This window comes from Danaus plexippus, chromosome 10 (assembly GCF_018135715.1).
Source record: "Danaus plexippus chromosome 10, MEX_DaPlex, whole genome shotgun sequence".
In the NCBI taxonomy this organism is placed as follows: domain Eukaryota; kingdom Metazoa; phylum Arthropoda; class Insecta; order Lepidoptera; family Nymphalidae; genus Danaus; species Danaus plexippus.
In genome coordinates, this window is record NC_083543.1 from 5,346,139 (window position 1) to 5,358,089 (window position 11,951).

Here is an 11,951-nt window from a genome sequence, read left to right on the forward strand (position 1 = left end):
AAATATAATTCGAAGGTTTTAAGGATAAGTATATTATTATCAATCCCAATTGTGATTGAAAGTTTTAATTTAACGAAATTAACAAATAAGTACATTACATTTATTGGAACTGGATATATGTATAAATGGAAAAACTTAAGTAGTAAGAAGTCTTATTACTTGTTTGCTGTCTGTACATTCTGCTAAAAGTAGGGAAGTGAGGTGGCGATGATAAATTTAACTAGGCTTTTTTTTTAATTTTATGCTATGCTATTAGGCTTTTGAATGCTGATAACTTGTATTGTAAGATTCGAAAAAAGATTATGCTCAACTAATATAGAGATATTTGGAGATACTCTTATTGAATATTCATATTTTATTTATCCCAAACAAAGTTATATCATTTCTTATGTGTATAGCTAGGATCAGTGTTAAGTAATTTTTGATTTCGTTTTTACATCGAATAATCAATAGTCTAGCTACTCGCCGGCTATGTCCTTTGAAAGGTTTCCCAAAACTTTCATGAAACTAAATTATTAGGTAGAATCTTGACTTTATATCCGGCTTTATATCGTACTAGATAAAAAAATGTAGCGTATCAGAAACTACATTTTAAACATTAAGACGTAGCAGTGATGGCCTTTTCCTTTATAAGGGTTCAATATTTAAAGCCTTACATGTTACACTCATGCCTTTTCCACCACTTTAAAGTTATGTTATTTTCAATGTTGAAGATTTTACCCAAAACTTTGGCTAGCTACATCTCTACAGCAATCTAAATAACTTTTCATCTTGTCGGCTTCTAGAAGTTTTTCGCACAAAGGACATAGACGTATTATAATTGATGAATGTAAATTGGAGTCGTTCTGAGACAGCGGTTTTATAAGTTCTAAATGCAATTTATTTTCTCTGTATATGAGCCCCTATAAATAAGTAATGCCATCGCACAAATACTTTTATTTACATCAAATATCATGATTGACACAACAAATAAACATTATTTCTATATTTATGTACAAAATTAACTTCAGTCTGCCTTATTATAAATTAAATATTTTTATCAGCTATGCCTTAACTAGGTACAAAATTTTAGTCTCAACTCCTATCAGTTGCTATCTTCAGAATCACTGTTTATTTGTCTTTTGGTCTTTCTACAAGTCTTCTTAATTATCAGACTTTCCTCTGTATCTTCAACTTGATTTCTGTTTCTTCTGTTTCGTCTTCTTTCCTCTAATATCATCTCGGCCAGTTCCAACTCCGACATTTCATGGGTTTCATTTAATACTACATGCGAGTCCACACAAAAACTATCCTGTAAATAAATGAAATAAATTTGTCATGAATATAAAAAAAAATAAAGTTGATATTGGGTTCAGAGACGGAATAATGTATGCTGTATATGGTAAGCCATTTCTGTTGTCTATGGCTTGTGTCACGTGTTTTGACGTAAAATATAATCGTCGTGACACGTTTCAAATATCTTCAGGGAATTAAGCAACGAATTGTATCAGACCCATATTATTGTGAATGTTCATAAAAATTCATGCAGTAGTTTATGCGCGGGAGAGTAACAAGCATTGAGCCAACCATCTGCCCACACTGTCCTGGTCTAATATTAATTAAACAATACTGTGATTATTGGAGCTTTGAGAATATTATATATATATAGACGGGTGTCCTATCAATTTTGTAAAGATTGTTTAGCTTGATATAAATTATAAAAGTCCAGCACCATTTCATAAGTGTCTTCTTCGACGTACTGTGATAAGACTTCATGTTTCTTCAAGGCCGGTAGTTGTGGTAGTTTGAAAACACCTTTGACTGGACTCCTATAAACATTGTTATAAATTAATATACAGAAAATTTAATGACTCGCCAGGCTCTATATATTATTTCTGCTTAATTTATGTCTAAATATATTAAATGAGATCGGGAATAGGGTCTTATGCATTATATGAAGCAAACAACAGATTGGAATATAATCAGTCCAAACCCATTACTACATACTATATGCAGACCTTACTTAAGTTAGTATAACCAGTTACTTGATATGCACTCTATATACATTAAAATAGGGTTCTGAATTGTCTGTTCCAATCAATAAGCCTAATTGTAACAAGGGAATATTTGTTTAGCGGTTAATACTTGATAGACTCGAGGTATATCGCTTGTATGTCGCCATCCCTCGCCACAGTGTCGTCACATATGAAGTTCTTGATGCTGTCTGTGCTATCATCTGAGAGCTCGTCTTCACTCACGTCCTCGTCTTCTGATAACTCAGCCTCCAGGTCCAGGAATTCACTTGGCTTTTTCGGCTGTAAGAGAATTTGTAAAATTTCTTATATTAATTTCTATATATTCCTGCTAAAATATCTTTAATTTTGTGTATGAAGTTTTGGGCGAAAAAATTTTCATTTGTCTCTCGTAATATCCTATACTGATGTATGTATCTCTTTTTTTATAATGTCGTCCATAGGTTATAAAAAGTATTTCGCTATTCATATATATATCGGTGGGAAGAAATTACTTTATTCTCAGTAAATTAAGTATATTTTATTTATTTATTTGTATGTCTCACTTTATTGTTTTGTAAAACACCTTCAGCTTACCTCTCTCGTTTTGCTCTTAGCGGGCTTTCTTTTTAATTTTGTTAATATTTTCTTTCTATACGGCACCTGGGACACAAAATCGTCATCACTGTCGCTAATTCTTGCCGATATATTACGTTTGTTTTCCTTTAAAACTGTGCTCGATCTATTCTTGCTATCATATTGAAACTTTTTTAACACGTCCAGTTTACTTCGGAGCGGATCTTTGTTTTCTTTTACCGAGTCTCTCATGGGTGACGTCAGGGCGTAGTTTATTTGTGCGTCGTTATGGAACGTCGTATCGAGATTGTGATGGGAGGTCAGCGCAGCCATGACCTTTTCTTTTATCGATGTCGGTTTAGTATTGTTTCCCTCGAGTTTTGGTTTTTTCTTAAAATACGGCGACTCACATTCAACTTCTACAAGTCTACGTTTTGTTGTATTATGTTTCACGTGTTTCTCGTCTCCACCGTCCTCGTCGCTATCTAATATGATGATATCGGAAGTGTTGCTCTTGTTATTATTATCCATCTCTAATTTGACTGTTTTTCTATGGTCCGGTTCCACTTGCGATGTTCTGTTAACTTTTTGTATTAAACTCGTCTGTCCAACGCTTGATATGGGACCGTTCTGTTTTTTGTCACTTCTGTTGATATTTAAGGACATTTTACGTCGTTGGCTGCTTAATATTGGAGAAGTTTGTTTGTTCAAGCTAAGATTTTTCTTGGACTTTTGAGTGTTTAGAATAGGTGAAGTCGATCTTGATGGGAGCACAGTTTGACTTCTACCAGACAACAAGGACGGACTCAGAGAACCTTCTAATACAGTATCATTGAACATTTCGTGGCTTCCGCCATCCTTGATTTCTATTATATCGTTATTTTTAATATAAATTTTATTACCATCAATTGCTGTATCGTTGAACATTTCGTAAGTTCCGTCATCCTTGATTTCTATTACATCGTTATTTTTGTTATAAATTTCAGTAACATCAAGTAAATCATTCGATGGTTTAGCATTTTTTCTTTTACAATCAATACGATTACTTCCTTGACAGCTGTAATAGCCGTGTTCGAATATATCAGAAATTTTATCGAGATGAAAATATTTTAGGACATCTCTTATATCGGTTTTTTTATTGGAAGCTGTTGATGTTTCTGTAATTGTATCATCCGACGTGTCAGTATCTTTATGAGCGTCACCACCGGAAGTCAAACCGTTCTCGCGTGTGTGCATGTCAGTGGTATCTTCATTATTGATTATTATACACTCAAAATCCTCATTTGTGTCTCGTATCGCTAATTCAGAGTATTTATTGTTATTGTTTGTAGATTTAGTTTTAACGGATGTAAGGTCTGATGTGTTTAAATCATCAAAGATATCATTCACTTCCAGCATGTCGTATTGATCACATTTTTCATTCCTATTAACTGTTCTATCACCCCTTTCAATATAACTAGTCCTAACTGTACACAGAATAGGTGATTTTTCTAATTCATTTTCATCTTTATATCTTAATGGCGGTGTTAGTTCAGTCGTTTTGTTGTTAAATTCATCGAAATCATCGAAAACGTCTTCTACCTCTATTATATTGCAGTCTTCTGTGTTTTCATTCCTGACATCATTCACGTAACCTGTTATCATACTGTTATTAGTGTTAGCCTTATTTCTAGTTGCATGAGATTTTATTTCAGTGTTTATTTTACTGCACGATTCATTTAAATGATTATCAGCTATATCTGACTTGTTTGTAGATGTGTCACGTGAGCCTAACTCAGACACAGCTTTATCCATACACTTGCTGTCCTCAGAGAGTCTATCACACGACTCCGTAGGTATATCGATTTCATCGAATAAATCACTTTCTTCAAATAAATCATCGTCACTGTAATTTACATCAAATTGCCTTGCATCTGATGTCCCGCTACCTTTCTTTACGTTTCCAACTGATATATTCAAATCTGTACTTTTCATTTCACTTTTACCAACATAAGTGACGTCTGTCTCAATATCAGACTCGTTATTAATATTTCTAGTGTTAATTTCCTCACATAGATTCTTTATAGATTCTTTTGTTAAATAATCAACCAATTCTATATCCGGCAGGTCAGGTCGTTCATGGAAGTACAAATCGGTAAATCTATGACCTGATCTCTTTACGAGTCCTGAACATCTACAAACCACACTACATATGTAACAACGTTTTTCCATGTTTTTGTTTTCTAGACTCAGATCGACCAACAAGTTCAGGACGTCGTTTGATATATTCGAATGGCTATCTATACCTAACTCGTTCATGGATTTGGTGTAATTCTTTATAGATTTCGTGGATTTACTGAATAAAACACGGATGTCGCCGTCTTTTTTGACCGGTGACCTTGTCATTGGGGTGTTTTTAGTTTGTTCAAATAATTCTATTAACATTTTAGTATCCGACGAATTTTTCACTTTGAAAGTATTCTGTAATGCTTTCTGTGGTTCCCACTGTGGCGACGGCCTCACTATTTGTTTGGTGTCATTATTTTCTTTCAAAAACTCTGAAAATGTTTAAAATAAATAAGCTGGCTGTGATAAAAACTTATAATACTTAAATTATCTTTGTTACATTTTTTTTATTAACATTAAAAATATTCAAAAAGAAATATTTTTATTTGGTTATCTTTTAAATTTATCTTTTATATTTACCGTTCAGAGCCCAACAGTCGTTGGGTTGTGAAAAGATATTGCTATCCTCGTATCCTTCAGGGAACAGAACATCAAATTCTTGTTTAGATATCAGTTTTCTCCGTTCACTTGTAGTGTCGTCTCGTTGAGATATTATCGAAGTAGTACCTTTATTGAGTAACATGCTCCTTAAATCTTTTTGACCCTTAAATTTTTCATTATTAGATACAGTTTTAACAGTTTGATATTATATTTTTTGTCGCATTAAATACTTTTTTATTAAAAAAAAAACTCACCTTCAAGAGTTTGTCCTTTGCTTTCTCCTTGTTTCCTTTGGACTTTTCTTTGATGTCTTTAGATTTTTCTTTCGATTCCTTTTTAGCGACGGTTATAAACATTTTCTGACATTCCGGCATGAAATCCGTCGGTATCATGCGTGGATTGGATTTAAACAAACTTTTCTTAACCTCCTCCGACGTGAGTATTTTCTGGTTCAAGCCATCGTTCTGTCTTATACAATCTAACAGAGTCTGAAAAGTTCATAGAATATTAATGAGAACAAATCCAGTGAAACAGATTTTTCTGCTGAAGCTCAAACGTGATGTACATGTTATTGTGTGTTTGTAGAATAAATTTTATTGAATAAAAACTATCATACACTATGTTCTCTGCCCTCGGTGACCAGGATGAACACTTGCCCGCTTCGTTCCCGACCGGTCCGACCGCACCTGTACGAACAAAACATTACTTAATAACATATAACAGTGTAAACACGCAACGGAATTTTTTTTCTTATAGAATATAAAACATTAAGGCAAAAATCTATTTCATTATTCACTGTCCTTTTGCTCTTTGGACTGTAATAAACATATTAACACTATTGGGAGGTGGACCAAATGTTTGTTTGAAGGACTCTATTTTCGTAGAGTGCTATTATTGTACCCGATATTTTTTTTAATAACTATCAATATTCGTTTTTCAATATCAATCGTTCAAACAGAAATAAATAAAATATATTTTCAAATCGTATGTAGTTTACCAAAAAAAAAAACGTTAGTAAATAGCTTTCACGCATCTTATATTAGTGTTCCTATTATTATTTTCGAACCTGTAATATGTTTTATCTGATGTAAAATTATATATGAGACGAAACCTCTTAGCGTTCAATGGATTCACTGTGCGGGTGCCGATTCCATTGCGTTGCAGGGAGAGGAGCTTCAACAGTGAATGGGACTTGCAACCCAGGTGTAGGTTTAAGGGGCCCCTATCTAACGCGCGTTAAACGTTCACCTCCACCGTCCAAGCTCCTCTCCCTACCTAACGAAATATGAAACGAACCTGCTAGGGCTCCTATATATACCTATATTAATCGTTCTTTGTACTTAGGTTAATATTTTTGAAATGTTGACTGTGTTATACATGACATGTAATCTTATTCTATGTCAGTGGGTAGTGGTGTAGTGTTCGTGACCTTTGAACCAGCCGTATCGGTGACCTCGTGGAGACGTCGAAGCACAGTATGAGATCTACGGAACCCACGTCCAGGCCCTCCTCGGCGACGCACGTGCACACCAGCGTGTTACACACACCCGACCGGAAGTTACGCATCACGCGCAACTGTTGCTTCTGAGATATAACCGTTTTACCGTCTTTACCTGTGGAGTTAAACGTGGGCAAGATATCAGATATGTATGATAATGTTGTAAGGGGACGACCTTGAAATAACAAGTGATCGAGTATATGGAGGGTAGACACGGAAACATGTGCCAGTAATGAGTGTAGAGGTGTTGTTACGAAATGGACAGTTAGTGGGGAATCTTTGGTGACGACACAGCTCCAGGACGAGGGTTCGATTGAGCAATTGGTTTATTACTTATTAATGTTATAATATCAGTCGGTTATCATTCCGCTTCACGGTTGGATGCTTAACAAAAATTTGTATCTCACTACCTATGAGCCGTTTACCGTTTCTCATTCATCAATATATGTTCATACATAGTATGATATGCTAAAATATACGGAGAAGAAACTTTGAACGCTCCGTGTGTAGTGTGACGATGGATATTTGGCGTATGCATACTGATGGTAGTTGAAAATGTAACGTCTTAGCAACTTGTCAATAACATTTATAAGAAAATTTTAGTTAAAGAAAGTTACATAAGAAAATGTATAGAGTAAATTATATTGAATATAATATGAGAGGGATATTTGTGACTGTCACACGCATACATGTGTATGGGTCTTCTTTATGGAATAGGTATTTGTTGTATTATATGGAACACTGAGATTTTATGTTTTTTTTAATATTAAACCGTTTCCAAGTTACCGGAAGCGCCATGTCCTACAAACATTTCCGGCACTATAGTTGGACGACATTGAAGAAGCAGGCAGTACACCAAGTTCACGCTCTCTCGATACTCGCAGAACACTGAAAGTGAACAAAAATACCTTTTCTTCTCATTATTTCTTATAAAATTGAATAATAATTCTTTATTTCAATAAATTATTCATGTATGACATTACATAAGGATTAAATTTATATCAGAAACTGATTATTTCATGTTTTTTGAGTAACACAAATGTGTTTTTTGTAAGAAATTTCATACGGGGGAAATTATGTTACATGAAAATTTTATTTATTAAAGAGCACAATCTCCTTTTGATAGTTATCTAATTTAAGGTTAAAACAATTCATTCATAGCATCAAGGAAAATTCGTATAATTTAATAACTATTTGATACACACATCATACATTACCTATTGCTTTAGTGACTTGACCCTTATCTTTGGCTGTATCAAAATGTCTCATTATGATCTCTTTAAGCTTAGAAAATTTCGGATGACCGAAATTTAAATTGGATGGCACCTGAAACACAAATCGCTTACAACAATTGGTACAAATAATATGTTAAATTAACCTTACCACAAGTTTGATTATCAAACTAAACACAGACAGTATCCGGAATCTTATTAATATACGTTACGTTCACGAGCAAAGAATTATGAATGAACGAATGGAAATGGGATTCATTTTAAATGATAATATTTTTTTTACTTTATGGTTTAAGTATTAGTGGCCAGGATAATATTGAGCTGGGAGTGCCTGGATAGGACATTTCTATTTATCCAGCCGATGCAAACTAGAGGTATATAAATGATTTTAATTTAGCGTAATGAAATACTATTATTTTAATGTTTACTATAACTTCAAAACTATTTATGCAATAAGTTCATAATATTAAGCCAATATCGAGCTAACTATATTATAAAATAAAGTACCCCGCCGCGACTGTCTGTCTGCCTGTTCACAATAAACAGAAAAACTACTGCACCAATTGTCAAGCGGTTTTCACCACACGATAGCGTAACTCTCGAGAAAGGTTTTAATATATAATTTGTTATGGTTTTGTATTGATTTGTGCTTACATTATAACGATATTTGTTGAAGATGTCACGAAAAAATGAGTCGTCTGTCAGCTTTTAACGAAAACGCTGCCAAAACTCTTTGAGATATAACAAAACAATGTAGGGTGGAATTGTGCATCTTATATAGGTCTACAGAAAAGTCTGCGATGGCATATGTCTATCTCTTAAAGATAACATATATATCCATTTTACACTTTTAAAAATTGACATTCCTAAAGCGTTTATTGGAAATCTATTTACATAAATACGGTATTAAGTCTAATCAAAATAAATTACTTCGTTTGCAAGCCTACATCCGTACCTGTAAATTATATTTTAGATTATTTAAATCGGGCGTACCGTTTGAAAGATATCATAATATAAGTTTAATAATTGTCAAAATTAAATAGGTTATTTATATTTTTTGTAAAGAGCCCGTGCGAAGCAGAGGCTGGCACCTAGTTTGAATTAAAATTCAAATTTAGAACAAAAAGTCGACGGAACACTATATACCGAATCATGTTAGTGTCAATGAAATTTTTATTAATTTTTTTTTATTACATATATTATAATAACAATTTTTTTAAAATAATAAATACTTATAAGATATCAAACCTCTGGAACTGTTCCGTCAGGTAGGACACTTCTGTCGAGGTCAAGGGGATTGAGGCCGAGTTTGTCTCTGAGCTTGTCAAAGAAAGCTGTCAGTTCATTGTCTTCATGTACCCAAGTCTTCTCGGGATGTTCGTCGAAAAAGTTGAGGAACACCCTCGAGCCGTGCTTTACCAGCAGTTCCAGACCGTGGTACAGGGTTATTAGAAGTGTGAATATTCGCATTATATAGCTGTGCTGTGGGTGTCTGGGATATAAAAATTAATAGTATTATGACTTAATATTTCCGATATAATTAATATTATGTCGTTTTGTTTGTGTTTGTAACAGATATATGTCGGAACAGATTGACTCTGTAGTCTTAACTTTCTTATTGCTAATTGAAAAAATTTTCAATGAACGCTGTTAGTGCCACACAAGTACATAATATTTTGATGAAAATACTAAGTGTCAGTTCACCTCGCACCACGTTCCCGATTTTGAAACTCCTTGTACAACATAACGATCCGACCTTTCGATAGATTTCCCAGGTTCTGTATTATATTGAATTTTGTTAACTTTCTCGTATATCCGTCTAGGATCTAAAAATAAAAATAGTTGAAGTACTATATATCGATCAAGTCGACAAGAAATTATACCTTAAACGTTTTATAAAATTATATATAGAATCTATTAGTTATTTGAATTTGGAATAATTCCTATAGACCTTATGTTACATATATTTATTAATTAAAAAAACATCAAACAGATTCCACAAATGTTTAAGTAAATAACTTATTCCGACTTTCGATCGAGATCTTAATGGAACAAAACAAAAATTTGGTATGTTGTGAAGGGAAAAAGACTATTGATTAAAACTATTCCAATGCCTGTACGGACGAAGTCACAGACACAAGCTAGTAATAAATAAATCGAACCTCCACATATTGTTCTCTCAGCTTCGTTAGTTCAGGGCCGAGTTCAACTACTACAGTGTTAATGTTCCTCGCATGACTGTAAGCCTTCACATCCGAGCAGTTCTCCGTTCTTAATTCTAAACGAGATATATGGAGATGTTTCACTATCTGTAATATATATTATAAAAATATTATTATTCTTTCATCATATACATTTTGAATACCATTAACTTAAATTTGCCATTTTAATTGGTGATTTTGTGGCTAATCTTTGTACTTTATAAGGATAGGTTAAATACAACCCTATTAATAATTTAACAGAATGTTTTAATTTCATATTACACTGAAATTAAGTGCTTACTTTACATAAAATGATCATGGGAAGATAGAAATGTTATTGTATTGATAAACAAAAATATCAAAATATATCTCTAATATATTGAGTATATATATATGTGTGTGTGTTTGTCTATGGACTTACATGTATAACATCTTCGACCTTGTTACCAGGTGTTGCAGAAAGTGCCAGCACTCTATATATAAAGTATCCCATTTCTGTCAAAGTTTTGATAATACTACTGTAAGCATAATTCCCCTTCGCTTTGTGAGCTTCGTCTATGACAAGACATTTGATCTTATCACCGGGACAAGTTCCAGACTTGATATCATTGTAGATAACTTGAGGGGTGGCAAAAAATACTCTTTTCGTTTGCCAATGACTTTTTCTAGTGTTGACTTGCATATGACCTAAAATAATAAATAAATAGATGAAAGAAATAGAAAAATAAAAATAGATTTTAATGTTTTATGTCACTTGCCTGTCATTTCAATGGTATCTTTAGGAGGCATGGCAACAATATTATAGCAGGCTTCTATCTGCTGGGCCACTAAGGGTTTTGTGGGCGCCATGAATATAACCTTACCTAATGGATACCATCGGTAAAAATTATACATAATCACAGCTGCTATAAAAGTCTTGCCCAATCCAGTGGGCAGACTTACCTGAATAGCAGAATATGTACTCATTACATGCACATATAATACATATATACATCAGTGCAGCAAATACAACTACTGCATCTAGTATTGCTAATATATTTTGAGAGTTTTTAATTATTTTGTAATGTTATTAACGTCCTATCTGGTTATTCTCACATCTTTTGATTCGTGATACATGCAGAAGAATACATACCAGACAATTTTCTACCATAGCTGCCTTTATAATATTGAACTGGTAATCTCTGATGGGGTAGTTGGTTGGATAGATCCATGTCTTTCCTAACAATTTATCATATCCATTGAGTTCTTCATCACAACACAGTGCACTAAAAGTATTATATAGGAAGTAATATTTTTATGTCAGGTATATTTTTAAAACTTATTATTAGAGTTAGTATAGCCCACCTAACATTAAGTGCATTTTTATTTAAGGTATTATTTTTTTCATGTTTTGTTTGTTCTGCTGTTTCCTCAAAATCTGAATTTTCAAAAATTTCCAAGATAGAATCGTCGAAAAGGTCCTCATCAATATGGATACTGTTTTTGTGTTCATTTGTCTGATTGGCGGGTCCATGATCCATGGCTCTTTCATAACTCCTTTATATATAAATTTAAATTACTACTGTGCATTAAAACTGTTCCTGTGTACACGACAAAATAATTTCTACAATATATTTGTCATCATACAACGCGGATAGATTTATACTTATATAAATAATAGTTAGTTGACGTATGCAAAAAGTTTCCGCCTATTCCAAAACTTTTTATATAGGTAGTCAGGGGATATATCATATATTTACAAAACTTA

General features: G+C 33.2%; 1 protein-coding gene across 1 annotated transcript; it reads right to left on the minus strand.

Annotated features, from left to right (window-relative positions):
• Positions 1 to 916: 916 nt before the first annotated feature.
• On the minus strand, positions 917 to 11,925 carry LOC116766970 (uncharacterized). The gene is made up of 17 exons (XM_061521541.1): positions 11,549 to 11,925; positions 11,337 to 11,469; positions 10,963 to 11,146; positions 10,626 to 10,891; positions 10,166 to 10,312; positions 9,708 to 9,829; positions 9,252 to 9,495; positions 7,989 to 8,097; positions 7,558 to 7,659; positions 6,703 to 6,886; positions 5,890 to 5,959; positions 5,528 to 5,761; positions 5,253 to 5,436; positions 2,589 to 5,104; positions 2,125 to 2,294; positions 1,712 to 1,808; positions 917 to 1,291 (listed from the first exon to the last, which is right to left on the minus strand). Exons 1-17 carry the CDS (start codon positions 11,722 to 11,724, stop codon positions 1,085 to 1,087), a joined length of 5,145 nt encoding a protein of 1,714 aa, XP_061377525.1. The 5' UTR covers positions 11,725 to 11,925; the 3' UTR covers positions 917 to 1,084.
• Between the last annotated feature and the right edge of the window lie 26 nt (positions 11,926 to 11,951).